The sequence below is a fragment of the Numenius arquata genome, chromosome 1, assembly GCF_964106895.1.
Source record: "Numenius arquata chromosome 1, bNumArq3.hap1.1, whole genome shotgun sequence".
In the NCBI taxonomy this organism is placed as follows: domain Eukaryota; kingdom Metazoa; phylum Chordata; class Aves; order Charadriiformes; family Scolopacidae; genus Numenius; species Numenius arquata.
Window position 1 is genome coordinate 35,141,113 of NC_133576.1, and position 27,911 is coordinate 35,169,023.

A 27,911-nucleotide genomic window follows, 5' to 3' on the forward strand; every position below is an offset into this window, starting at 1 on the left:
ATCACAGATGTTGAATGTTGAAATGCTAGGCCACACTTTTCAAGCATGATACTTTTATTCGCCTAGAATATTTATTATAAGAAATTGCTAGCATTATGTTTCTTTATAATTAGAAAACCCTAAGTGCCAATTAAAAGATTAAATTGTTAGATCTAGTCTCTAAAAATATTTAAAAGCTGTGTTATTAAAATAACTGTGAAAGGTTAATGTGTCAAAGATTATTTTTTTGCTATGAATGTAAGGGTCAAACTATTTAAGTCTTAATAAAATGAACTGGTTGAGAATTTTGAACAGCAGTTATAATTTCTTTAAAATTGTGTATCATTGAAAACACCACCAAAGTTAGACTAAAGAGTTTACCACTTTGGCTGCTATGGAGAACCACATGTTGCTGCTATATACCTTTTCTATGGTTTAAGTGCTTTATTATCTAGATTTCTCCAGAGCACCTCAATGGTTACAATTTTATCTACACTTTAATCATAATTTGTTGTTTCTTTTAGAGTAATGTCTTTCAAGCGATTCTTTGGCACAATATAAATATTAAATTAATTTTTTTTTCTCTTTTCCCTTTCCCACTGTCACTTTTTTCCTTTTGATACTTTATTTTTCATCTTTTATCAACTTTTTAACTTTTTTCTCAAATTTACTTCTTTTTCACAGTCTTGATTTTCTGTAATGATTCTTATCCACACAGATAGATGCTGTGAAGCTACTAGACGTGACAATGGAGGCCAGTCCCTGCAGCTGAATGCTGCTGGTTTCTCTTTCATTGTAGTCATAAGTTTCTGGTGCATGTTTTGATGCTATTGATAAGGCAAGCAACATGTTTTCTTCCTTTCCCTCTTAGTTTTACATTTACAGGAAAATAAACACAGACCTGTATAAAAAAAAATTGTACTTTTCTATAGCTCTTCTAAAGTTTCCTTTCCTAGTTAAGATCCTAAATAGTGTAATTAAATCAGTCTGTGCATGCAAAATTCTTCATCTGGCATTTTGGAAAGCTTGTAAGTTCTGTGACAAATTCAACAGATGATGCTTGCCTCTTTTGTCTGCCAGAAATTGGAGAATGTGACTTACTGAATTTGATCAATGTGATTTGATTCTGTTTTCTCAACTATATTTTGATTATAAGAAATCTATGCATAGACCTTACCATTGTGAGTCACATGGCTTTCCAAGTGCACCATAAATTGGTCTTTCATGAGAGCATTTTGATTCTGTATTAATCCTTTTCACAGAGTTGTGCTTATACTAGCTCCTTCCATGATGTACTTAATACTTTATGGTTAATATAAACATGTTTTGTACTTTCTAGTGGATTTTAACAAATATTTCTTTCCTAATTTATAAGCTGTGAATTGCTTTAGTTCATAGTACTTAGTTTCATATATTTTTTCTATGCGTCTCTGCAGCCACGCCTCAGCACATAGAATAGGTTCCTGCCCACCAAACTCACTTCTTGTGCCTGTAATGGTGCCACATTCCATTTCAAGGCATTTGTTGGACTTGAAGAGCTAGGGGGCTCAATTTTGACCTTTGATAAAGACTGGGAAAAGTAGTTTTCCCTATTTTACAAGTTAAAAGAATGGCTTACAAACTGTGCAACTAGACCAGTGTATAAAAAGTGACAGAAAAAAAGTTGATTTAGTAAGAGGCCGCATGGACATTTTACTGCATATATTTGATTTTAGAATTTATGTAGTTGACAAAGTTTATAGTTCATTCCTCTCTTGCATACAGAATAACCGAAGAAAGCAATGCACTTTTACATTGGGTTCCCAGTCAGAATCAGTTGGGTGAAAGTCTGTTTTTCTATGCACAAACAACATGAATATATGCACTTTGTTATTTAGTTTTATAAGTGTTATTCTTATAAAAAAACCATGATATTTATTTGTTTAATGCTTAAGTGCTTATTGAACCTCCAGATAATAGTTAATGCATGATAGGCATCTTAACATTAAGCTATCTTTTTTTAATGAAACTTTTCACTTTAATTGTGATATAGAGGATTTGGAACTGCTAGCTACACGTAACAGCTATCAAAAACTTTCAAGTGTGAGAACACATTTTCAATTGAGTATAACCCTGACAAGTGCTATTGCTTATGCTAATTTTTTTTAGGGGAGGAATCATCCTGGGCAGGAACTTTTACAGGAGGCTTTTTTTTTTTTTTTTTAATGTTTCTAAAATTTACATAGTGAAAATGTTTGTCTTTACTGTTTTTACGGTAAAAAGTGTCTTTACTGTCACTTTTTGCCAGTGGTAACATAACAGAAAACCTGCAAGTACATTTCTAGTTACGATCAGAGAACTGACATTTTGCAAATATGTAGTAAATAGATGCTGCTTGTATTCCCAAGCAGAAAAAAAAAAAAAAATAACCTGTCCAAGTCTGGCCTCATTAGAAGCCTCTGAAAATCTCAATTCACAACTGGTCAACAGTAAATTTTTTGATCTCCAGAGTGTGCTTCAGTACAAGCACACCATGATCTGCTCCCAGGAGATCTTTCTCAGGTTGCAGGAGCACAGTTGTGCACAAACACTGGGTCTCCTTCTTGGACCAGGTGAGTAGGAAATTCTTTCAAGAGGCTGTTGTCTGCAGTCAAGTCCATTTTGCATTCTGATTCCATTGTAAGATATGGACTGGATGCATATAAGGAAACAAAGTTTTCTCTTGTAAACATAATGGAGATAGAGTGCTGTTTTGAATAATAAAGAAACCCAAATTTCAGATACAATCACAACTAGTGAGCACCTGACACTGGGCTTAAAGGTCTTCAGTAAAACTTAGATCATCTTATAGAATGAAACATAAAATAGGGTCTTATTTAGGTTGCACAGACAGTCTGATTCTGGTATTTCCTTATTTTGCAGCGTTTTCCTAATTTCCTAAAATTTGAAACCTTGAAGCCGTTCTACTAAATATTTTATTACATATTTTACCTGTCATATACTTCTCTCTATTCTTACTTTTTTAATAAAGCAAGACAGGATACTACTACAGGTGTGTATAAATGTAGAAAAAACGAAAATTTCTAAATAATTTTCCTACTCTGGTTAAATATTTGAAGTACTCTTTACCAGTTATAAATTTATTATCTTAGCAAGTCATTCTAACATCACAGATAGGTATATAAGAAGACAAGATAGGAATTAGGGCACAGAGTGACTGTGAACTCTCCAAACATATTGTGAAAGAGCTAATGAAAAGCCTTGAGAAATTTTAGAAGCTAAGTATACATTATAAATGACAAGTTGGCTTTTATCCTCAGTGTCACAATGCCAGTGGGATAAAGAGACAGATTTGGATCACTTATATTTTTTCCAACAGATAGTAGCTTTGGCTGGAAAAATAAATTTCCCTTGTTAAATGAGAGAAATTTTAGGTCTTCTCCAATTTGTATTGTTTTGTGTTATACATTTTGAGGTTATCAGGTACTTTGAATATGATTGTTTTCTTTTGGCCATACCCTTCCCATCAAAGTCCAAAGAGGATGAGTTAAGACAATGTTACAGGGATTCTGTGACAGCAGAGCCAAGCAGTTCTGGACAGTGTCCCAAAACCTCTGTAATGAGGAAGAAAAAGAGGAAGAAAATAATGTCATTGGGTGGTTGTGTATCTCCTGAGATGAAAAACTAATACAGTTTTGTTTGGTTTTCTCTTTAAGAATGTTTCATAAATCTGTCTTTAAAAACAATGAGAATAAGATTATTTTACAATATTTTGTACAATATGTAGGAAGATACAGAAGATTTTAAAATCTTGTCTTCCTACAGATGAGAATGAGGAAAACCTGAAAAGAGACATTTGCAAATTAAATTACACTTGACTATAGACTATAGTCTGAGTGTCTAGACTATAGACTCTAGTCTGTTCAGTCTGCTATAGACTGAACAGCATTAAAATTGTCATTTAAACTGTAGTAAAATGATAAATGTCTTCACAAATTGAATTTAATATTCTGCTGTCATTAGTACTTAAATGTTAGATAAGTAAATTTGTTCCTTTAAATGTAGTAATTGTGTAAGGCATTTTAGGTCTTATGATTCACAGTGTAAAATGTTACCATTTTTTCAACATTGTCACATATTTTGAAATCCTAATATTCAACTGTCTGTAAGACTGAAGTCCTAAAATATTCTACGTTGAACTTATGCCTTAAATCCAAATTGATGGCACAGAAACTTAAAAAGGGTAATGATTATTCTGTGATATAGCAGTATATCTCTAAGGAACAGTGCTTTTAAAATGTTTTGATTTACAACCTTTTGAGTCTAAAGCTGGTTTCTTTTCTAATCAGATTTTACTTGTCTTTCTTTTTTCCAGAGTTTTGACAAGTTCCTAACATTTACAAATTATTCTTGAATCAGAGTATTTACATAATACAACTTCAAATGTGATTCTTCATTTATTACAGTCAGGTTATTAGAATATAAATTGCTGTCTAGCTAACTAGGAAAAATGTTGCTTAGAAAAAGTCACATATGCTACATACACTGGAAATAAAATATATCTGTCTGTGTGATTTTATGAGGTGTGCAAAACATTACCAAGCAACAAAATAACTTTCCATTTAATTTTGTGGTGGAAAGATAAGGCCAAGCACTGATGTAAAAAAATATAATGTGCTTATGAAAAATAGATATTTAAAAGATAAACAGTGTTTTAATTAAGTAAGTAACCATACGACCAATACTTACTTAGATTCCTGGTCCTTACCACTTTCCAGCATGCAAACCTCATGCACTAAACTTAATAGCTCCACTCACATATGTACTAAATGTAAAGTTAACTAATTAAGCCAAACAAAACAATTTTATTTTTTTTAAAAAAGGTAATGGAGAGTTGTATACAATTTGTGGTTGTGCTGTTAGTCTCCAATTTTCTACCCATTGTCCAGTATGTTGATGATTTCTAATTGCTCATTTTTTCAGGATTTTTAGGAGAAAAGGAAAAAAAATCCTCTTACTTTTAGGAAGTAGTTTGAACAGTGTCAAGAAAAACGTAGCTTCTGAGGTCTATAAGGACATCACTGAAATCTTTGCTACATCCAGAACTCATTTGAGCTTATCACATTGTACTTCATCCATGCCATTTCTCCAGGCATATAAGAAATCTTCAGTTTTCCTCCAGTATACATTTATCAGGCGTAATGTATAAGTGAGGGAAGCTCACAGGGAAAATACTATTCCTTGTAACGACAATGACAACATACTAATATAGCGAATGGTGACAAATATCAAGTGCAGAGAATCTACCAACTTTGCCTATTTAGAAACAGTAGCCGTATGGAAGCTGTCCGCTTGAGAGCTATGTTAAGTTTAGATGTTTTAAAAGAACTAGATTAAGCAAATGAGGTAGGAATATCCATTTTTATTCATTTTAATATGGTCCAAATTCCTGAGAAACTGTAGTAGTAATTCTTGCACCATAGTCCCATTACATTGTATGATATTCTTATTAATAGTTCTGAATATTTATTTTACATTTAACATTTTTGTAGAGTCAATTTCTAGTGAATATGTTAATTTCATATCTTTTTAACTATAATACATGTATAAGTCAACTGTACTTGAACTGTACACTGTTCTGTACAGTAATACTGTAATATTACTGAACTGTAATACAAGCAAAGTGCAAAGTTAATCTTACTAAGTGCATATAACCAACAGAATTACATTTGAAAATATATACAATGTACTAAAAGATACTTCTATGAAAAATATTGCAAGCACTGCAATTTCTGTAAGTTTCTGTTTCCAAAAACAGTACGAAAAGCAAGAAAAGAAATCTGGATTTAAAGTAGTTTATTTTAATTTGTGAAATAATGGCTTTTTTTTCATCCTGTGCATCTTTCACTACCATTTTTCTCCACTGATTTCTTTCATGCATGCAGTACTTGCTGTCATCTCTCTGCTTTCTCCCTGAAGAATGTGTGCATAGTGTAAATGTAATGTCCCTCAGCATCTTTCCACACTGTCAAGAAATGTATGTAACTTTGTGCCTTTCATCTGTTGTTCAAAGTTCATTTTTGTTTTTGCAACTTCTGTCTTCATTTTTGTAATAAAGAAAACTAACTTAAAGCATTTCTATCTGTATTTTCTTTATTACTGATAAATGCTCTTTTCCTTGTACTATCTCCATTATGTATTTTGTAACTGAAGAGGGTTTTTAATGTTGTATAAACATTTTTTGTTTCAACAGTAAACCTCAGTGTTTTATCCAATAGTGAATATTTTAAAAGAGAAACAAACAAAAATTATTACAATTAGAATTCCCCAGCTTTTAGTTTGGTTCATATCAAGTGGTTGCCACGCTACTCCACTAATGGAGAAAGTATGTGAAATGTCTGTAAATATGCAGCCTGAGCACTTCATCCATACCGACTTAATCTGCCTACTTGAAATAGTTGTATCCCAAAAGGCAGGTGTTTTATCCTGGGAGAAACTGTTTTGGTACACTACACTTTCACACCTAGTACAACCCTGCTGATACTTGCAATTGTACCAGTGTTAACTATTTCAAGTAAAAATATGCACCATATACTGGCAGCACTGATAATAAAACTTCTCTTCTTGCAGCTAATGCTATAAAATAAGTCTACACTTAAAATATTATTCCAAGTAATACTTCTCAAAACTATTGTGTTTACGTTTATCTATGTTTTAAAGAGCTAAAAGAAAGTGCTGTCAAGCTTGAAATATTTTATCAATTCAAATACAGTCCCAACATAGTTGGACTTTTTTTCAGGTCTCCTGACTACAGTCCTCTGGTTACAGCTGTCATCCGGTATAAAGATGCAAAAATCTCTCGGGTCTCTGTGGTACATCCACAGTGTGATTTTGAATTCTCACAAATAAAACAATTAAAATAATTTGATCTTTTATGTGATAGCAATACTGAAACTACACATAAGTGTATGTTTTCAATACCCATGTCAATCTTAATTAATCTGCACAGGTTCTTAGAAATTCCTCCGAGAGACATGTTCAGTAAATCTGCTGTCAGTTTGAATGGAGGATCCTGGGACACAGAAACTTACTCATTTTCCCATGGCCGTCTAAAACCTGGGTGCTGAGCTGATGCCACAAAGTCCACAAAGCTGTCATCATTGCACAGCCTCGATGCTGGACTCTCTCTGCCCTCCCCATTAGCTGGTCCTTGTTGAAGGACCAGGCCTTACCTGGACTTTGGTAAGGCCTTTGACACCGTCCCTCACGGCATTCTCCTGGAGAAACTGGAGAATCATGGCATAGACAAGTGTACCCTCCGCTGGATAAAAAACTGGCTGGATGGCCGTGCTCAGCGAGTTGTGATTAATGGAGCAAAATCTGGTTGGCGGCCGGTCATCAGTGGTGTCCCTCAGGGCTCAGTTTTGGGGCCAGTCTTGTTCAATATCTTCATTGATGATCTAGATAAGGGGATTGAGTGCACCCTCAGTAAGTTTGCGGATGACACCAAACTAGGTGGGAGTGTTGATCTGCTTGAGGGTCGGCAGGCTCTACAGAGGGACCTGGACAGGTTGGACCAATGGGCCAAGGCCAATGGGATGAGGTTTAATAAGGCCAAGTGCCGGGTTCTGCATTTCGGCCACAACAACCCCAGGCAATGCTACAGGCTTGGGGAAGAGTGGCTGGAAAGCTGCCTGGCAGAAAAGGACCTGGGAGTGTTAGTGGACAGCCGGCTTAACATGAGCCAGCAGTGTGCCCAGGCAGCCAAGAAGGCCAACGGCATCCTGGCCTGTATCAGGAATAGCGTGGCCAGCAGGAGCAGGGAAGTCATCGTGCCTCTGTACTCGGCACTGGTGAGGCCTCACCTCGAGTACTGTGTTCAGTTTTGGGCCCCTCGCTACAGGAAAGACATTGAAGTGCTGGAGCGTGTCCAGAGGAGAGCCACCAAGCTGGTGAGGGGTCTGGAGAACAAGTCCTATGAGGAGAGGCTGAGGGAACTGGGCATGTTTAGTTTGGAGAAGAGGAGGCTGAGGGGAGACCTCATTGCCCTCTACAACTACCTGAAAGGAGGTTGTAGAGAGGTGGGTGTTGGCCTCTTCTCCCAAGGGAATAACGACAGGACCAGAGGAAATGGTCTGAAGTTGCGGCAGGGGAGGTTTAGATTAGATATTAGGAAGAATTACTTTACTGAGAGAGTGGTCAAGCACTGGAACAGCCTGCCCAGGGAGGTGGTGGAGTCACCATCCCTGGAGGTATTTAAGAAACGTGTAGACGTGGCTCTTCAGGGCATGCTCTAGTGCCCGGGATTGTTGGTTTGTGGTGGGGTGTTGTGTGTGGGGTTTAGTTGATGGATGCTGCTTGCTTTTTTTTTTTTTTTTTTTTTTTTTTTTTTTTTTAATGTGGTTGGACTCGATGATCTCAAAGGTCCCTTCCAACCACTAAGATTCTGTGATTCTGTGATTCTGTGAAAGCAAAAAGCATTGCTTTCCAGTATATGGAAAGTGGGGTGTGTGTGTGTGTGTGTGTCCCACTTTCTGCATTGCAAATACAGGGAAAAGGGTGTTGATCAGCTGCCTGAAGTGTGAAGCAGCTTTTCCTGGAAGTGTATGTCCTCTTTTGGCCTTGTGTGGCTGCAGCTCCCACAGAAAGAATGAGGACTTGTGCCCAGCTTTCTCGGGTATTCCCACAGAAGTAGGCAATGGTAAAAAATTACTATGGTGACTGAGTAACTACATGAAAGAAGAGGCTTTAGCTACCTGATAACTCTTTAGGCACAGGCACATTAGATATGCTTCTGAGGCTGCTTGGGATAGTTTGATGATGCCAGGAATAATTTTTAAAACTTTGCTTAAAAAATGATACACCACAACATCAAAGAATATTTTCACAACGCAGGACGCTTTTTCTACTTAACATAGCCTTTTTTCTTTTCTTTCTTGTCCCTTAGCAGACACAGGCAAGACATCATTGACTCCTGACTTGCTATTTACATTACAACATTTGTTTTATTTAACTATTTAATTTATGCCTTCTTTAAGACACCTTCATATGAAAAATGGTGTAAGGAACCATTAGAGTAAATGAGAACTCAAGTCCTACTTACTCAGTACCCAGAAAGACTCATAATAAAAGAAGTTTTCCTGTAAAATTTAGAGGAAAAAATTTCAGAAAATTTGTTGGCAAGAGGATCTCTGCCATAATAAAGAAAAGCTCCCTCACTCGGATAAATATCAGAAAAGCATAAAATTTCTGATAGATACCATTTTAGAGATGCTCATTTCAGTATCTCACATCTCTTAAAATTAATAATCCTGGTGGCACCATGGACTGTGAATGCCCATCCTTGCTGAGCGTTGCTGTCTATGGTTTACAGCCTCCTCTTTGTGACCATTGAAACTTCACTGTAATCAGGCTCAGAATTTAGAGATGGTAGACATTATTTATAAGTAGAAGAAAGTTAGAGGAAGCCTTTTCTTTAGTTAGTTACATCAGGATCAATAATACTGTCAGCTTATTTTTCAAAGCTGTGTGTCAAGCGTATCTGTCAGAACATATTACTTAGTTGTGCAGTGCAGAGCACATATCCTTGTGTGATTGTACACTGCCCTTCAGCAGTATCTGTCCTAGCAGAAAGTTATAGGAAAAATCACTGAGGAAGAAAAAGCATTTGAATTTATGTAGATTATATCCTTGTTAGCATCTTTTGTATTAAGAACAGGATAGAAAAGAATATTACCTACTGTCATGGTCTCTTTTGCATCATACATTTCCCCAGTAAATGTTTGCATGGAATCTTAATATTTTTTAAAATGTTGATGCCCACAACTGTATTGATTTTTTTATTTCATTTGAGGGTAGACGTGTAGCTGCTGGGCACTTACCTGGCTCAAAAGCCAAGTTTTATTGTTTTAAATTGCTAAAAGCAGCTAATGCAGCTCTGGCTGTGGCAGCCAAATTATTGGAGCTTGTTTGGGTAAGATGGAGGGATCATTGGTTGTTTGCTCTTTTTTGCCTCTCATGATTTTTATCTCAGTAAGGCACAGGAGTGCATAGTAATGGGAAGCTCTTGTACAAAGCTAAGAAATGGTTCCTTTTCTAATTAATATAGCCTTCCAGCATCATACCATCCTCACTATAAAAGCTGAGTACATGCTACCCTCATGTGCTACCCAGGATGGAGTTCATTCTGGGTACCTGTAACTTGTGAGGTTTGCTGGGTGCCACACAGTCCTTGCATCCTGATCACCCACATCAAAGCAGTTGAAACACACAACAGCTCTGTTTAAACCCATCTTGGACATTTCATGTTGGAAAAAAAGGAGGAATATGTTTTGACAGGCAATGAGCAAAGTTATGCAAGTCCCAAAGATGAGATATATCCATTTTCAATACAAGAAAATGCAAAGCATTAAAAGACAGTGAAATATATATATCACACATAATTAATTTGAAAGAGGAATGACTCTTTTTTAGCTGCTATCAATTGAGAAATTATTTCTGCTTATTATGTACAAGTTTGAATGTACTTATATCCCCAAAGAGGAAAAAAAAGTTAACATTTCAAAACATCTGGAAACAAATGAGTAATTGCAACGATTGAAATGAAGAACCATCCTTCAGGTATCTGCAATATGCTGCCTCCAGTACACATCTCATAATATTTGTATACATTTTTATATCTGGGATGGACCTGTATTATAGATGCATGTTACCTGTCCAGAATTCTGTAACTTTTCTAGTAAATCCTTTTCTTGTTGCTGCTGTTTTTTTTTCTCATGATATGCTTGTTGTTTGGATGTATATCCTTCTTCTTTTCCCTTTTCCAGATCTTTAGCTTCACAGTGCTTGTTCTGGCAATGGTCTTGGCCTTCCACCCTTATAAAAACCTTGTAAAGCTGTTTAATTTTTTGATACTACATTGTGATTGCTAGGATGGTCTTCGATGGATACTAATTTTTAAGATCTATGTTTTGTATCTTTTTAGAGGTTTTGAATAAGTATATAAATCTTGGAAGCCTTTGTTTCTAAGAAAAGTTCCAGATCAGATATGAAATCAAAGACAACGTTCATAGGCAGTGCAGAAATATCTGTCATGACTGGACAGCCTTTGTAAGAGTCAATACAACAGGACAGTTTAAAAAGGTCACAAACAAAAGCATGCCTTTTTTCTGCCACTATGTAGTGCAATATTTTCAAATTCATCCTTTAGCTCATAATTTTCAACTACTTTGGCTCAAGAGCAGTTCCCACTCTGGCTTTAGACTGACCTGAAAGAAAGAACAAACATGCATTATGTCCCTGCTCACTCATTCACACCCATTCAAAGGTAGCTGCCAGGTGCTGCCCCAATAGCTTAGGGAAGTGTTTAATAACATTGCCTTTTTTCTTTAAAAATGTAAATGACTGTAAAAGGCTAAAGGCAATGTAGAATCATCTATCTTTCCTTTAACTGCTAAGGAGGAGGGAAGAAAGGCACAAAAAGCTGCTAACTTGTTGGGTTTTTTTTTCAACAAAACTTAGAATCACTGAAAGGTTGAGGTTGGAAGGGACTTCTGGAGGTCCAACCTCCCCTGCTCAAGTGGAGTAGTTATTATAACACTTGCAATTATAATTCTATTGTACCAGCAACTGGATATATACAGATTCTGTAAGAGTACAAAGAAATTCTGTCACATCAAAGAATATACCTTCATTTAAGATGAGTCTGAATATATGAATGTTGCATATTAAGGTCCTGTGTCCTTGTACAGAAGCCGTATCTGTAATTTTCTGTGTACACAGTGTACCTGTACACTCTGTGTACATATGTAGATGGTGGCTCTCTCTTTAAACCTGTTTCCCTTTAGAGTATCTGATACAGACTCCTTCAGGGAATTTACTCTAAATTTGCATTTGAGGGTACATAAAATTTATCTTCCCACTTATTTCTCTTTACTGGGAAATTGTGTTTTACTTGCCAAACTTCTTCATTGCATGATTTGTACAAAAATGTTCAATTATTTTACTAGAAGTTGGAAATACAAATTATTGAATGAGCAAGAACTTGAAAATTGTCAATACTTTCCATGACATTTATAGAAATTTGCTTCTTTTTTTTTTATTTTTATTGCATTTTGAAAGTTCTGTAATCTTATTTCCATAAGTATTCATTGTTAAGCACTTATTTGAAGTGGATAAATGAAGTGACTTTGTTTAAAGTTGGCAGTTTCCTTCGTTATCATGACAAGGTGCATTATATTATTTATGCCACATTCTATATAACAAAAAGCATATTATTTTAAATTTAGCATATTTCTGACAAATTATAATTAAAACTCATTCAGAACTGTGGAACTTACGTATTTTTTTCCCAAGCAGTGTTTTAAAAGGCTCCACTATGGTTAGATTACTAAGACAGGCAGACAATAAACCTTTTCTCAAAATTGTTAAGAACCAATTCTCTCACGTTAACACTGAACTTTTATGATTTAAAATAAGTGTGTTTTCATCTAGAAAAAGAAGGTATATAATGTAGAAATACTTTATTGTTGTAGAGCACAAAGTGGAACTAGTATTTTGAGTCCATTTAGTTCATACTGAACACTAGAAAAAAATTTTGAAATCATTGCTGCTTATAATGTTTTTTTGGTATTGTTTAAGAATTGTCGCAGTAAAGCAAATCCAAATTTAATTGAGGGCAAAACTTTTTGATAACAAAGGTGGTTTTTGAAGTTTGAAAGGCTACCTGTAGAATGACGTTAACATTTCATCCAGTCACAGAATTAGTACTTCTGTTGATGTCATAAGATATTAAGACAAAATTTCATATTATTGTGATACCAAAGATATATTAAGATATGATTTTTTTAAGCAGTCAGGACAAGCCAAAGTCTTCTTTTGTAGTAATTGCCAGTAGTTTTACAACGGACTTCTGCAGCAGCAGATAGATCAGTACGAAGTCCCAATAATCTAAGCAAGAGCAGAATTAAGCCAAAGATGAACTTTTAGAAAATTAATTTTATATATTTTCATTAATATAAAAATTATACCACAACACTTTCAAAAAACAAAACAGTCCAATTTCTGCCTATCTTCAGAAGAAAAAAGGACATAAAAAGCCTAAGAGCAGCAAGAAGGCTGATGAAAGCCATGCACAGGCCCCACCACAGGATGCAGGCATGTTCCTGTCACTCTTTGGGGTGTGAGAGGCAAAGGAGAGAAATGTAGATGTAACGTTTGAAACGTATTGACAGTCATAAGAAATCAGACTTTCAAATGTTGTGAAACAGAAACCTGACATTTGCAAGTAGGGTTGCAAGTAGGAAAACCAGGACTTGGGACAAGTAGGGCAATAATAAAGATGGGGAATGCTGAATAAAAAGGATATTATCAATCATAAAGAGACACAATAATATGTAACAGTCAAAAATGTAGGTCTCAGATGTCTCACCAATATCAAGAAGATTAAAAATGAAAAACAAAGTCTTACGCACAATTACAGTAAATGGATATCATTGTACAAAGGAGCAATATTGTTGCTATAATAATTTCCTTCACTTGCCTGTGAAAATACTGTGTAGACTTTTCTGTCTGGGAAGCTTGCCACATCACAATGCTCCAGTGACACTGGAAATGCTGTTTACATCAGTGAAAAATGTATCTCCCTATGGTAAAGTCTTCTTAACACTGCATTAAAGAAAAAAAAAAGAAAAAAAAATCCTAAAAATACAACTGCAACAAAACAACCTTGAATCCCTTTAAAAATGTGGATTAAAAAACTATAATTATTCTCCACAGTTCTATTTAGTGGTGAAGAATGTATAGAAAGGAAAGCTTTGCTGTATAAGGTCTCTAGAACTGGACTTCATAGAATTTACTAGTATTATATCTGTTGAAATGTATGAGCTTTTCAATAAACTGGAATTAAATATCAATTTATATCTTCCTGACAATTGAGATTAGTAAACACAAATGACTGAAATTTAGAAAGGAAGTCATCAAATAGATGGGTGGATGTATGGATAAAGCAAGTTTTGGAAGATGTATCAAAATTATAATAAATAAAGAAAATTAATTCATGTGAAATATCAACTTCCAACATTGCTGACAGGGCAATGCATAAATGATACATCATTTCATTGCTGTGCCATCTTTGTTATTTATATAGAGTTTTTTAAGTCTTTCTGAAGAAAGGAAAATAATGTTGAAGTAATATCTGTCTATTTATCTGCCTATCCAACCATGTAAATATATACATTGAATTCTGGCTTATTGCATAATAACATTCTAAAGAACAGTTCTGTAATAAAACAACCCATACAATAGGCAATGAAATCAATGGCATAAGAAGCAAAATGTTCCCCTTCTTTTTAAAAAAGTTTTTACTTTTCCATCTAAGATAGATAGACTAACAAAGCATATATTTCTGTTAGCATGTATTGATTTAGAAATCCTCAAGAAAATTATTTTCAAATTATATTTTAAAGGGTAAATAGATATTTTCTTAAAAATTAATTAAGCAGGAATATGAAAGCTCAAATGATATTCTTAATCTGAAAATGGTCCACAATGTATCAAGGAGGTGGAAGAGAAAGAAGAGAAAGATGATAGTTGTAGCCCCATTAAAACATTTATATTATATTACATTATATTATGTTTTGGTGTCTGTTACAACAGCATTCAAGTAATGACAGAAAAATCTTGCTCTTATTTTGACAACAAGCATAGATACACCTGCAAATGGAAATGCACCACTGCACTGCTGACTCATGTGCCACTCTAAGGCATGGTAACACTAAGTAAGCAATGCTGAAGTGCAACACCAAGGTGCACAAAACCATAGCATCACACTGGGCAATTGTCACTAGCCAATTACTGAGCTAGACTGACACTTTTTTGAAGTAGCATGAACCATTACTAAGGTGGCGCAGTTTTTCCCCCTTGTTTATTGATCTGATACAAGTCCTCTCTTTTATAAGGGTCATCTGAGTTAACAAACACAATAGTTGTTGTTCTCCTGAGAATCACACTATTCAAAACAATCCATAGTATTATTGTCAGTATGGAAATGTCGAGTCAAAACATTAAAATATATTTTCTGAGATTTGTAATGAAGTAAAATCAGTTAAGCACCAGCTTTCATAATATGAATACAGAAAGCAAGATCAGGTGTGAAATATGTTTATTTTGAAGTGTATTAATGTATTTTCAAGGTACATTGAGGTCCTAACCCTATAATCATTTAATGATTTCCTTAGTTTTCCTCATACTAATTTATTTAAGACTAATGCATGTAACTGCAGAATAAATAGCTTGAATTAACTTCTTTGAAGACTTTTTCATTTTACTTTAATTCAGAAAATGACCTTTACAAGAATACATACTGTTTTAGCACTCTCTTAAACCTTTCAGTAATTCTGCTTAGCACCACTGCTAATCATTATATTTGAAATGTGGAAAATCTTATATCTGCTATTATTATCCTGAATATTTAAAATGTTTTTCTTAGACTGCATACTGATAGTCTCAGTTTTGGAATGTTAAGATGTGATGTTATTTGTTATTAAATGATGTCATTTATGCTCTGTGACCATATTGGAATTTTGGCAATAGGAAAATATTATGTATGATAGATAATTTTTGTGATTTCTTAATTCAGGTTGTATATGTTCTTAATCTTCTAAACATCCTTTAGCCTCCTGGCCTACAGATTAAAAGCTTTAGAAAACGCTATTTTATGCTATTATTCTTTAATAAAATAAATTTTATTAATAAATTTGAATTTTCTTTCCTTCAAGACACTATTTTTAATGGTCTTGGACTTGGTGCTGTCATTGGCCTGGGAGTGGCAGCCCTTTTGTTAATCCTGGTTGTGACTGATGTTAGCTGCTTCTTTGTACGACAATGTGGACTGCTAATGTGCATCACCAGGAGGATCTGTGGGAAAAAGAGTGGTTCAAGTGGAAAAAGTAAAGAACTGGAAGAAGGAAAGGCAGCTTACTTGTGAGTATTAATCATGTATTTTGAAAACTTCATTAAAAGAAAAAGTTGGCTATCCAACTTGCATTAACTTTAAGGCCATTTGGTGCTATGGCAAAGGGAATTCATAAAATGTTTCTATTACTTGTAAAAGTGTTCCTTTGAACTGTACAGAATTGTTTGTGGTCAAATATTGCCTTAAAAGAAAAATGGACTAAAAAAAAAAGGCATTTACCATACCTCACTTTAAGATGGCTTCTTTGTGCAGCTTGACACAAAGGAAATTGATCATAATTCAGTAATAATTATAGACACATCTTTGGTCCATGAGGAACAGGTAACTCAGATATAGCGCTTGATGGAAATTTGGTTTCTTACACATAGACCTTAGGAATAAAAAGTATTGTTTTTTAAAAATAGAAGTGCTGAGTTGGGTAAAAATGTGGGTGAAATGATGGTGAGCATGATTGTTCTTCATAGCAACAATTAATGATTGCTGAACCTAAATGGGGAAAAAACAGTCCTGGTTGTCACAAATACCCTTGTATAGTGGCTACTTCCTCAAACAAATATGAATGAACTAATAATTTATGTGCAAATATGTTTCCTTAAATTATGAGAGTGGACAGTGAGATCTCTGGCAAAACAGTTCAAATACTGATTGCATAAAAGAATAGTGCTTTAAAGACCCAACATTTACAGGGTTTTCAAGAGGTAAACTGCAGAGAGAATTACTTATGGCCCTTCATTTTAGGCAGTTCCTTTTTTTTTTAACTAAAAAATGCGTCACTTCCTCATTATGTTAGACTTATGCATACACTGTAATATCTGTGAGAACGCTGTCTTTGTGTGGTTTAAATAATTGACTGATGCTATTCCTGTGTGCTCTAGCTCTCCCAGTAGTCAGACCTTGCAGTTCATTCTCCTACAGCTTCCCATATCCCAGCAGATCAGATTTCACAGCTCTCATTATTCATAGCTGTACTCGGCTCCTTCGTTGCTGGTAGTGGAGGCGTAAGTGTCATTTTTGGTTTTAGTTCTGGCTGTTGGGATTCAGAGACTGTGTCTTCCTTAGGTAACCTGATTACATTTCTCAGCTGGGTTCTCAACCCTTTTGGAAACAGCTCTGTAGAACAAAATCAATCATAAGCAGGCACACAATATTTATATCAAATAATTATTCTGAAAAAAGTTATGCCATAAAATATCTATTTTTTAATTCTCCGCAGCTTACAGTAAGAGAAGGAATAACACTATTTTTGCTATTGTGTGAAGCCAGCATGTCTGGGTCAATAGAATCAAGATGTGAAGCTTCTGGCTCTGTCTCAGCTGTCCTTTCTTATTGAGCACAGCACTTCAGCTTATGATTCAATTTCACATTCAAGAAGTGACCAAATATGAATTGGTGTACAGACCCTTTCTGAATGGGAAGACCTTAGGGAGCTAAAGTTGCAAATGTCACTTGACAGCAGTTTATACCTTGCTATCAACATCTTATACCCAAATGCCAATCCACGCTGTCCCAGAAAAGCATAAAGCTGGTCACTTAATATTAATTCCTCAATGACACATATTTTGCAAGAACAACTATCTTATTTAATTATATTTCTTTCCTTGTTGGGGTGATCTTCAGTCAGTCAGACCTTAAAATATTTGGGACCGTGCTCGGCATAAATAAACTCTGTGGCTGAAATTTCAAGACTGGCTTGAAGACTCAAAATTTGAATTTATTTCATGCCAACTGCCATTCCCTAAAAGACACTGACATTTTCCTCTTTTAAATATGTCACTTTGCATTCTGGATTTTTGAGTATGTTTTTGGTACGGTTCTTTGTTACATCTTGATTGTAGGTTATATCTAGCCATTAATTATGCTCCATTTGTAATAAATGTAGATGATATAATTCATGTAACATAAAAGCAGCCACCTGGAACAGAAATGACATAATGTGTTTCCTACAAATCACTTTCCTGTCTGTGGAATTTTTAGTTGTTACACAGTTTGTACAGATCAATTTCTTCATCCTGTGTGAATGCTGTTCACTGATAACACCTTTTTTAGGCTTTTGGTTTTGCAATAATGTATGTTTGTCCGTAAGACTGTAGATGTACAGACAAACCAAGTAGAATTTACCATTCCCTCCACCAGTTCTACTATGATCCATAATCTTTTCTTAGATTTGAGGTAGCCATGACAGATAAGTGCATCATCTACAGAAATGAGCATTGTATCCATTTGTGTATCTTAAAGTAGAATTTCACTTGCAGAGGTGAATAAGCACAAATCATGCCATTTTAAGAAAAAAATAACAAGAATCTTTTAGACTTCTATCCATTAATCCTTCCCTAGTCAACTTTTTGGCTACAAACTTATCTGTGCTACATTCTTAATACCCCACAAAGATTTTCCTTGAGGATACCTACCAAACAATGGTAGAGTTTTCCAAGTACTTCCTGAATAGATGGATTATTGTAGTTGCAATAGCCTCTTTAGCTATTATCTTCTCAGGAAAGATAAAAAAATGTGAGATATGAATTAGAAAAGGGTTTAACTGGATCTTTGCTATGGAGCATAGCGTTCTAACTGCTTTCTAGAACATGACAGGTCCAGAAAACAGTCAGTTAAATATAAAAGTGATTGTTCATCTATAACTCAGCCTGTGTTTCCAGACTGCAGTAGATAAAGTTCCAGGATTCCTGATGGCAGGAATAGGGATGAAATATTTATGTAGAAAGAGCTTTTATTTTTGAAATATTAGATATATCTTGGGTATCCTTTGATCTTTCTTTCAAGAGTAAAATTATATGCATTTAATTGGTAGAAATATTGTTAATACTTCTGTAGCAGCGAACAGTGCTCTCCATATCATGGCCAAATCATCAACAAAAGCGTAGTGATAGTACTCACTGCTCCAGTGAGTAAGAAGTACTCACTACTTACAATCATTGTCCAATTGGCACAAAGGTTGTTCATTTACTTACATGTGAGAAACTAACATTTGTTCCTAAAATGGGGGGAACTGACATAGAAACAGAGAGTTTCTTCTAGCAGTGCAAACAGAAGGGGCTAGGTTCTTATCACACAAGGGCTTTTTACCATGTTCCAGCAGCTGGTATTGTCACAATCTCAGGAGATTAAAGTACAATTCTATGGTATGTATACTAACATGAAGGCTCTTTACACTGCCAGAAAAGTTCAAGCACAGCTGGGCATCAAGATCTATATTTATTATACTAGGTGAGGAAAGTTTTCATTTATTCCCATGAAGAGGCCATCATTTTATTATTTACTCATAAACAAAATGCTCTTTTGAGATGATAATCCATGATGTTTGCAGAGTTAGGTAAGTAACCATGGATACAGGATGCTTTGAAGACTTCAAGGAATTGGGAACACGCTGTTAAAATGTGTCTTGGTGTTGTTAGTCACTGATAATTAGTTCTGCCTTTTCTTTGCCAGCTGAGAGAAAGGTTCTTGGTAATTAGTTATGTGCAGTTTATGTGGTTCATATGATGATATGAGACTAAGACTCTTCATAATTTTTAGGAAAGATGGATCAAAAGAGCCAATAGTGGAAATGAGAACAGAGGATGAAAGAATTACCAATCATGAAGACGGGAGCCCAGTAAATGAGCCAAATGAGACAACTCCCCTCACAGAACCAGAGTAAGTAGCCTGACATTTGCAATGTTTCACACAAGTTCCTCCTGGCTGCAAGGACAAACTGGGCTTCCCACACTTTGGGAGGGAGATTGGTGTGAATGGTGTGCTGTGGCAACACAGTTTACCAGTGTGATTTTTTAAAATAATTGATCTAAATCATGGTACCCCACTGTTGTGTTTCACCCTCAGCAGGCAGCTAGGACCACACAGCAACTCATGCCGTTCTCCCCTCTCACCCAGAAGGGCAGGCAGAAGAGGGAGAAAAGGAGGAGAAAGGGAGAGGAAAAAAACTCATGGGTTAAGATAAAGGCAGTTTAATAGAAACAATAACAGAAAAGGAAAATAACAATAATAGTAAAAATAATAATAATAATGACGACACAAGTCACTCTCACCAGCCAGTGAATTGCCACCATCCAGCGCAGTGATTGCAGAGTGCCTGCTGCCCTGGCCAACCCCCTATTTATATACAGAGCATGACATCTAGGGTACAGAATATTCCATTGGCCATTATGTTGTTCTGTCTAGGCTCCTTCTCAGCTTCTATGGGAAGCTGAAAAGAGTCCTTGATAAACATCACTTAGCAACAACTAAAACAATATACATTATTGACATTCCTTTCACAGCACTCACTAGAAAGGAAATTAACTCTTCCCCAGCTGAAACCAAGACACTCACATACAACGGCTGAGGTTATCACTAGATATTTTTCTTTCTGTGACCCAGAGTACAACCACATCTGGGTGTTATCCAGACCTTGGATGGCAACATACAGTGGTGGTAATCATGAGATGTATCTTTACACTACCACCTGTTTGGAGCTTAGCAAGTATCCAGGGAAATTTTCTGGCCCTCCCTGCTGCCCTGACTGCTGAGTAGCTCCTCTTATGCTCTTGGTGAAAACAGACCTCGTGTCAGGGCTGGGGGGGCACAGGCAGCCCTGCCCTGCACTCCCCAGCCCACCCGTCCCCTCTGACCAGGGTCCAGGAGCCCACATCAGCTCCAGCCTTATCAGCAGCCCATACCTAGCCCTGGGCCCAGAGAGACATGGGCCCACATCCTGCTGTCACCCCAGCTCTGCCTGCTGCATTCAGGGGCTGGAACATGAGGTCACTCTGTGTGCACTTTGGCTCTCAGGCAGCTCCGAAGCTTGCCCCAGTGCTCCCCCGCCGCTCCCAGTTAACCTCCAAACCTTGTGGGCGACCATGGCCAGCAGAGGCAGGTCACAGCCCTGCCCACTTCTCTCTCAGCCCTGGCACCCGCAGTCGCTTCACCTCCCCAGCCCTCCTGACCCTGCAGTAGTGGCTGAGCAGGACAAGGAATTTTTTAGTCATGTGCAACTGATATTTACCACATACCCAGGCCCCCCCAGGAGTTATTAACCACTCTTCGTGAATAATCTGACTCACAGGAGTGGCCTTAGATTGGGTCACACACATATCCTCACACATAACCTATGAGTAGGGCACAATGATCCTGTGCTCCAGAAACCCAGCTCCCAGGTCCCTTCCTGCTTTCACTCATGTAACTGAGAGCGTAGCTCGGTATTTAACTCTATGTGGTAATTGGATTAACAGCGCTGAAGAACAGCCACTTTGCTCAGTTCCTACATTCCTCCTTCCCATCCCTGCAAGCTGTTCTCAGCACAAAAACTGCAGCGGTTTTCCCCTTAGGCTTGCAGGCTCTGGCTGTCTCCTGAATCAGAGGGACCAGCCTTGGGCTCGGGGATCCCAGGTGTTGGCAGTCAGATCCTCTCCTTTGTTTTGCCACTGCAGCCCTTGGGAAAGAGTAAACTGGGTGGATTGGCAACAAAATTGCCTTCCTTACTATTACCTAGAACTGCCAATGCCAGAACCTTTAATAAGAAAATAGCCTGTTATTGGCTCTAATTGGCATCTGTAGTAAATGGGGGAAGGCATTAAGTATCTGCATATTAAGCTGCATAATTCTTTAAAGAACCTGTATGTGAAGACTTCAACCTTATGTTTATGAAATAATTATAGAATTTGTTGAATGACTAGCGATATGCTTGCTCTTCATAATAGGATTTATACTGAGGAGCACTGTAGAGAACCCACAGTTATCTAAGGAGTCAGGGTAGTTGTACAAGTAGTTGTAAACATTGTACAAGTCCAGTGGGCCTTGGATATGTTAGTGGTAAGGCACCGGGCCACATGTTTTCATGCTTCAAGGCTATTTATAGCACCAGATCTTGCAAATACAAATGAGATGCATCTAGCAAGGGAAACGATACAAGGAAAGATTAAGTTCAGTTCTTCCTGCTTGTCTCAGTCATTAGAACGGCTGACAGGAGTGAAGTATGAGAAAGTTAAGAACAAAAATGTTTTATTATCTTTGGGGAGGGGGAACGAATCAGTCACTGGTGGCATGAAAACATAACTAAATCATAGGAACAACTGATAAGGAGTTTGATGGGTATTATGTCCTTGGGAGAATAGGACTGCTAAGAGTTATTAATAACGATGACAGTTTCCTTTTTGGTAATTTTTTCTCCCACAAGGAATGGCAAAATGCAGCAGTCCAAGATATAGCTGGATGGAGATCAGCTAAAGATTCTGGACAGTGTCACTTAGGAAACTATGCAATCAGGACATCTGAAGACACACTGGTACTAGGGGAACATGGAAAGACCTGCTGCTCAGGCAGAAGTCATAACAGATGAAACAGAAGCAATATAAAGTATGGGTGAGAAGCCACTAAAGGAAAGGAGAATGCAATAGGGTAGAAGTCTCTCAGTAGGAATAACACAAAAACACATTGTCAACAGCAGGTGTTATCAGCCAGAAAGGCACACGCTGGGCAGGGCAAGGATGACCAGTGGGGATCTTGGAGGGAAGAACTCAGCTTGCAGGAAGGAAGAGTTTCAAGGGCATTGCAGGTATACAAGCACAGTGGGATACATTCTAACATACAAGGTGGGATTCATTCTAACTAATTATGGCTGACTTGAAGGTATGCAAGATAAGCCTTCAATTTAAATGATAGTAAATATTTTGAATAATTAGTTGAATTATTTTGAATATTACCAAATTATACTCAGAACTTTAAATGCAATTTAAGCATTAGTGGAAAATAATTAATAAAGATATTATTTCCTCTTACAATAATGGAGTCTTTTCATTCTATTGCTCAGCATATTATTCAGTAATCTACATTTTACCTTAACTCAGATGATTCTTGTCAAAGCCAGGTTTGTGATTCATGTGTGCTAGATGAACACAAAGCACTCTTACCTAGAAGTCAAAAAGTTTTAATAATACTGGCAGGAAATCTATTTAAGATGTGTATTTCAAATTATATTTCTGTAATATGATTAAAATATCATATGCAGTGTGGTACTATAATTACATTCCTAGTCTGACATTACTGTGTTTCCAGTATTGGTTGAGTTTTTCTTAGTATTAATGAAGCTGGGTGAATTCATGTATCAAAATGGCTGGGAGCCATTTTCCTATAAAATAAAAAAGTAAATATTCTAGTTAAATTTTTGCATGGGTAATATCAGCAGACTATTGCAGTTAGGCGACATGCAGTGCTGGAGGAAGTCAATATTATTAATGATTGATAACAGCCAGTATCTGATTAAAGCAAAAGAGCCTTTTAAAGTTCTCCAGTCCTTTTTTTTTATTTTTCCAAAAAGCTTTTATTATAAAATGCTTCAAGGTTTGAAAAGATTTTTCTGAACAGCTCAAAAATTTAAAATTATTTCAAATAGGTGTAGCTAAAGAAAAAAGAGGTGTAGAAAAATTGGTGTAATTATAATATTTAAACTTGATCTAGTTAACTAAAAGAGCAAAAGTATTGAATGCTAATAGAGATTGAATATGAATTAATATTTGAAACAAATGGAGAGGAAAATTCCAAAATAACAAAAATGTCATAGTCAAAAGGACAATGTCTAATGATAACTGAACTGATAACTTCACATCATATCCAAAAAAAACCCAAAAGATTTTAAAGACAGTAAGGTCAAAGAATGGTGGATGAACTTTTTGATGAGCAAAATTTGTAAAACGTTTCATTTGTGTTTTTTTTTTTCTTTTTTCCTTGCTTGCATTGTAAACAAGGCTAATTTTATCACACTGTTTGCATGAAGATGGATTTCAATGATATCTAGTATCCTTCAACAGGTTTCTAGCAAATCTTCCTATTTCAAGTAATTTGAAATTATTTGTAACATGCTCTTAATCCACTTCTCCAAAAACAAATTATTTCAATTTCCACACAGTATATTCTGTCAATTGCACGGTTATTATTTTGACTAAATATTTCCTCCCTTTCAACCCCATATTTTGAGAAATTACTCTGCCTTTATATAAAACTAGATTAAATAAGGTCTTTTTTTAATACTAGTTTAAATGCTTTGCATGATCAGGCCTTTAGCACAGGTGCCTGCTTACCTAAAATGAATTTCATGAGTTGTGCTTCCTCTGCCCCAGTGCTTTATCCTCTTTTAAAAATAGATTTGCGTTGATTCTGCTGTTTCCATTCTTTCAGGTGTCGTGTTGTGGGCTGAAATGTTTCCTTTGGGTGTTTCATGTGAAACAGACAATTACTAGAGACCTCCCTCTGTGCTCAAAGCCAGACAGCTGATATATATCCCATATATTTTACTGAAATAGAGCAAGTTAGTCTACTCTTCTGATTTCTCTTAGATTGTGCTGGTTGTTTAACCTCCAGATAAACAGCATCTTTCTTAGTTTGTTTCAGACAGCCTAAATATCATAAGACTGGGAATTTGGGTATTGCTTTGGTTTATTTGTCGTTATTAAACACTGTTATTACAAGACATTCCTAAGGGATTCCTCAGACAGGTTTTGAACAGTATATTGTTCTTTGGGACATCAAAGCAATCACAGCGGAAATTTACTGAAACATTTAACAGTTGTTATGAATAAAAAAGGCATATGCATACTATTCCCTAGTTAAAAAACAAAAAACAAACCCAAACTGGAATCATGATTACCATCTATTATGCCCATGAGACATTATTACAGGAACATCTGAGTAAACTATACATATTTTTGACAGCTATATTTATTGACAGCTAACTACTGGCAGTAGGGAATCAATGATTTTCAAGACCTTTTTGAATCAAATCAGTGTTTTGTTTTTCCTGTAAAGTAAGGGTGGGGACTCTTTTGCCATTGGAATTGAGGATTAAAAAACCCAAAGAAATCTTTAGACTGTGTCTGAAATTAAAATACCCTTTGAAGTTTTTCTTGCATTCAAATAAGAGCAGCTTCTATCACAGGGTTGAATGTAAGTAGCCAACTTCTTATTGTGCCATTTATTCAGAGTTTTCATTAAGTTTATCCTAAAAGAGCTGTAAGTTATTAACACAGCTAGACTGTGTGCTCTAGCGACAAGAAATTGTAGACGTTTCTAAATAATAACATAACTTCCATTACCTCCTTGTGCTATAAGAAGTTATTTCCTTTATCTACATCTTGGCATAACCTCCAATGATAGATGTCTTCTTTCTTATGCAAATGAATTTACATTTAGAAATAGACATTAAAAAAAAAAAAAAAGGAGTATAATCTAGATTCAGCAAATGGCTTTACTGTAATGTTTCATGGTATCCTCAGGAACACATACCTCTGCACTGTCTTGAGTCAGGTTATTTAGCATTCTGTTGCTTCTTTTGTCTTATTGAAGAAACTGTGTATTGGACAGCAGCATGTTCTTATTGTGTGCCATTTAGCTTTTTCTGGCTTTGTAGAAATGGAGTTAATACGACTTTCTTTAAAAGCAAAGAACCTCAGTAATTATGCTTTATTTTCAATAAATTATGTTTTTAGAAACTCTGTGGACTGTGTAAACAATACATACCTTGTAGGGTTAAATTCCAGAATATGTGTTATTTATGTGCTACCATGATTCCTCTTTTCTTCTGATAGGAAGCTGCCACTAAAGGAGGAAAATGGGAAAGAAGCTTTGAATCCAGAAACCATAGAAATCAAAGTTGCTAATGACATCATCCAGTCAAAAGAAGATGATAGCAAAGCATAATAAGAGAAACTACAGCTGTCTGGATAATGCATTTGGATTGAAGTAACCCCGTGACCAAAACTTTACAGCTGACCTTAATTTGGGAAACTTAAGCTTGGAATAGTCAGTACATGTGTACATATGATGAAACAGTTTCTGTCTACAGTTCCTTTGTATTTTTTTGTTAATGGTTTTAGTATGTAGTTTTGCTGACACCAAGTCCCATGGTATAAATTTGAAAAATCTGCAGAATAAGAACTGTAATTTATTATATGACAAGTATGTCTATTTAGAAGAATACTTTACAAAGCACCCCTAACCACAAGCAACACATCAGGTCTCTCTCCTACAGTGCAAGCTACATACATAGTGCCATACAATACTCTATTTTTTTCCATTTATAATAAAGCAAAAGTTTAGGTTGCCTTTAAAACAAAAAGAAAACCAATCTCAGTATAACATTTAAGACCTTAGCACTAGCAGATATTCAGTAGTCATTTCAGCTGTGCTTATCACTTGGGACAAACAAACAAAAAAGACACTCTTCAACACTTGAGCCAGTTCCACCTGCAGTTCCACCTGGGTTCTCCGGTATAATAAAAAGTTGATAAACACTATGTCCAGATTTAAATAAAATTAGCTAAATATTTTATAGCAGTACATTTGCCTCATCCTAACTACATGACTGTGATTCTGAAAGGCCCCAGGATTTTCAGTGCTTCAGGTTTTCTGTATTAATGTTTGGGAGGTTGCATGTAAACTAAAATGCAGAAAGGTGTGAAAAGAAAACTTTTTTGATCATAATCTTGGCTTTAAGTGAAACCTTACAATAAACACAAGCTCAAAATATTTGTCCCAACATTTATATAAATATACAGTATTTGTTCTTTTAGTTCTAAACTTTTTGTCAGGGGATAAAACTGCATTTTAGTGTAATGGATATATTTTCTCCCCAAATTAGTACATGAAATTTTAAAAGTTGGCCTTATTAAAGTAGCACTTGTTCCTTTATGATTTCATACCCTTTGTCTTAACAAAAAAAAACCCGTAAGAACAGATGGAAATGAGGACTTTGATTAAACAGTCAGGAACAGTTTTAAATTATTAGTTAATAGCATCTTTTATTAGCTTAAATACATTTTTTCCTGTTGAGCATTCCTTAAGATACTACTTTTTATTATTCTGGCTAACATGCAGCACTGTGAAATTTGACTGATTTATTTGATTAAAAATTAATTCTTATTTATTATTATTGATTTAATGGTGCCACTAATTGGAGCAATATATTTTGTTTCCATTCCATCATAGTGTATCCACTTGTCAGCAGTAAATTGTAGAGTACCTTGTGGATTTTCTACAACTAAGTTATACCTGAGGTTTAAGTGTAGCTTCACTCAGCAAATTGTATTCTCTCCATCCTATATTTGCATTTTGCTCATATTTGAAGTCCTTACACTTCCTGATTTCCCACAGAATGTCATCAACACTTAGCCGATATTTTGTAGTCATGGCAAAGTGGTGCAGAAAAGCTGAAAGTGAAACGTGAAAGAGTGTTCTTAAATTTGGGGAAAATGGCAGGTTAACCTTCTTGTTGTCCCAAGCTTTAGTGCATTTGAAAGAGCTGAGGAGGATATATTTAGTTCATAGATCTTTCTTACTTTTCAAAACCAAGTCATTTTATGAGGTTTTTTACAACTTCTACAACTTTTCCCGGAAATACCCACAATGAACCAAGTAGTTGAGGATAGAGACATACCACTGGTGTGGCTAGGATAAGAGGCCAAATTCCCACAAAACAAGAACCAAAGTGAAAGCAATGAATAAGAGGAGATAGCAATGTACGATGAAAGTCATGAAAGAGAATAATTTAAAACTGCTACAAATATGTCTCTTTAAATGCTAAGGCACTACATCTGGGCGAAGCAAAAATGAAGACATTCCTGTATGACTTCTCACTGTTGTCCCCACGTACTGAGCAGGCAGTACTACCAAATAGCTGCTTGTCTATTAAATTTCTGTCCTGTTTCTTTCCGAGTAAGTACACAGTGAGCAGGACTGCCCCCTAACCTATGATTAAGAGAACCAGCTGCCTCATTTATATATATGAATATATTTTCTTTCTACAAGGTATGTAGTTGCAGCTGGGCTTTCTCTCTCTATCAAAATGCAAGGAAGGGACCTGGTAAATTCAAGCAGTTGAGAATAATGCAGTTGGTGTGGCTTGAACATCTGCACCCCACATCATCTCATGCAGTATTTTTACCCAGATGAGGATGAAGGTAGGAAACGTCCTCTCCTCTTCTACCTACTATCACAA

The 27,911-nt window shown here is 35.8% G+C and overlaps 1 protein-coding gene across 1 annotated transcript in view; it reads left to right on the forward strand.

Annotated features, from left to right (window-relative positions):
* The window catches only part of NCAM2 (neural cell adhesion molecule 2), a 145,918-nt gene extending 118,400 nt beyond the window's left edge, over nucleotides 1–27,518 (forward strand). The window contains exons 15-17 of the mRNA XM_074167448.1: nucleotides 15,735–15,939; nucleotides 19,463–19,582; nucleotides 25,504–27,518. Of these exons, the coding sequence (XP_074023549.1) occupies nucleotides 15,735–15,939; nucleotides 19,463–19,582; nucleotides 25,504–25,615 (437 nt within the window). The 3' untranslated portion in view covers nucleotides 25,616–27,518. The remainder of the gene's footprint in view (nucleotides 1–15,734; nucleotides 15,940–19,462; nucleotides 19,583–25,503) is intronic.
* The last annotated feature ends 393 nt before the right edge of the window (nucleotides 27,519–27,911 follow it).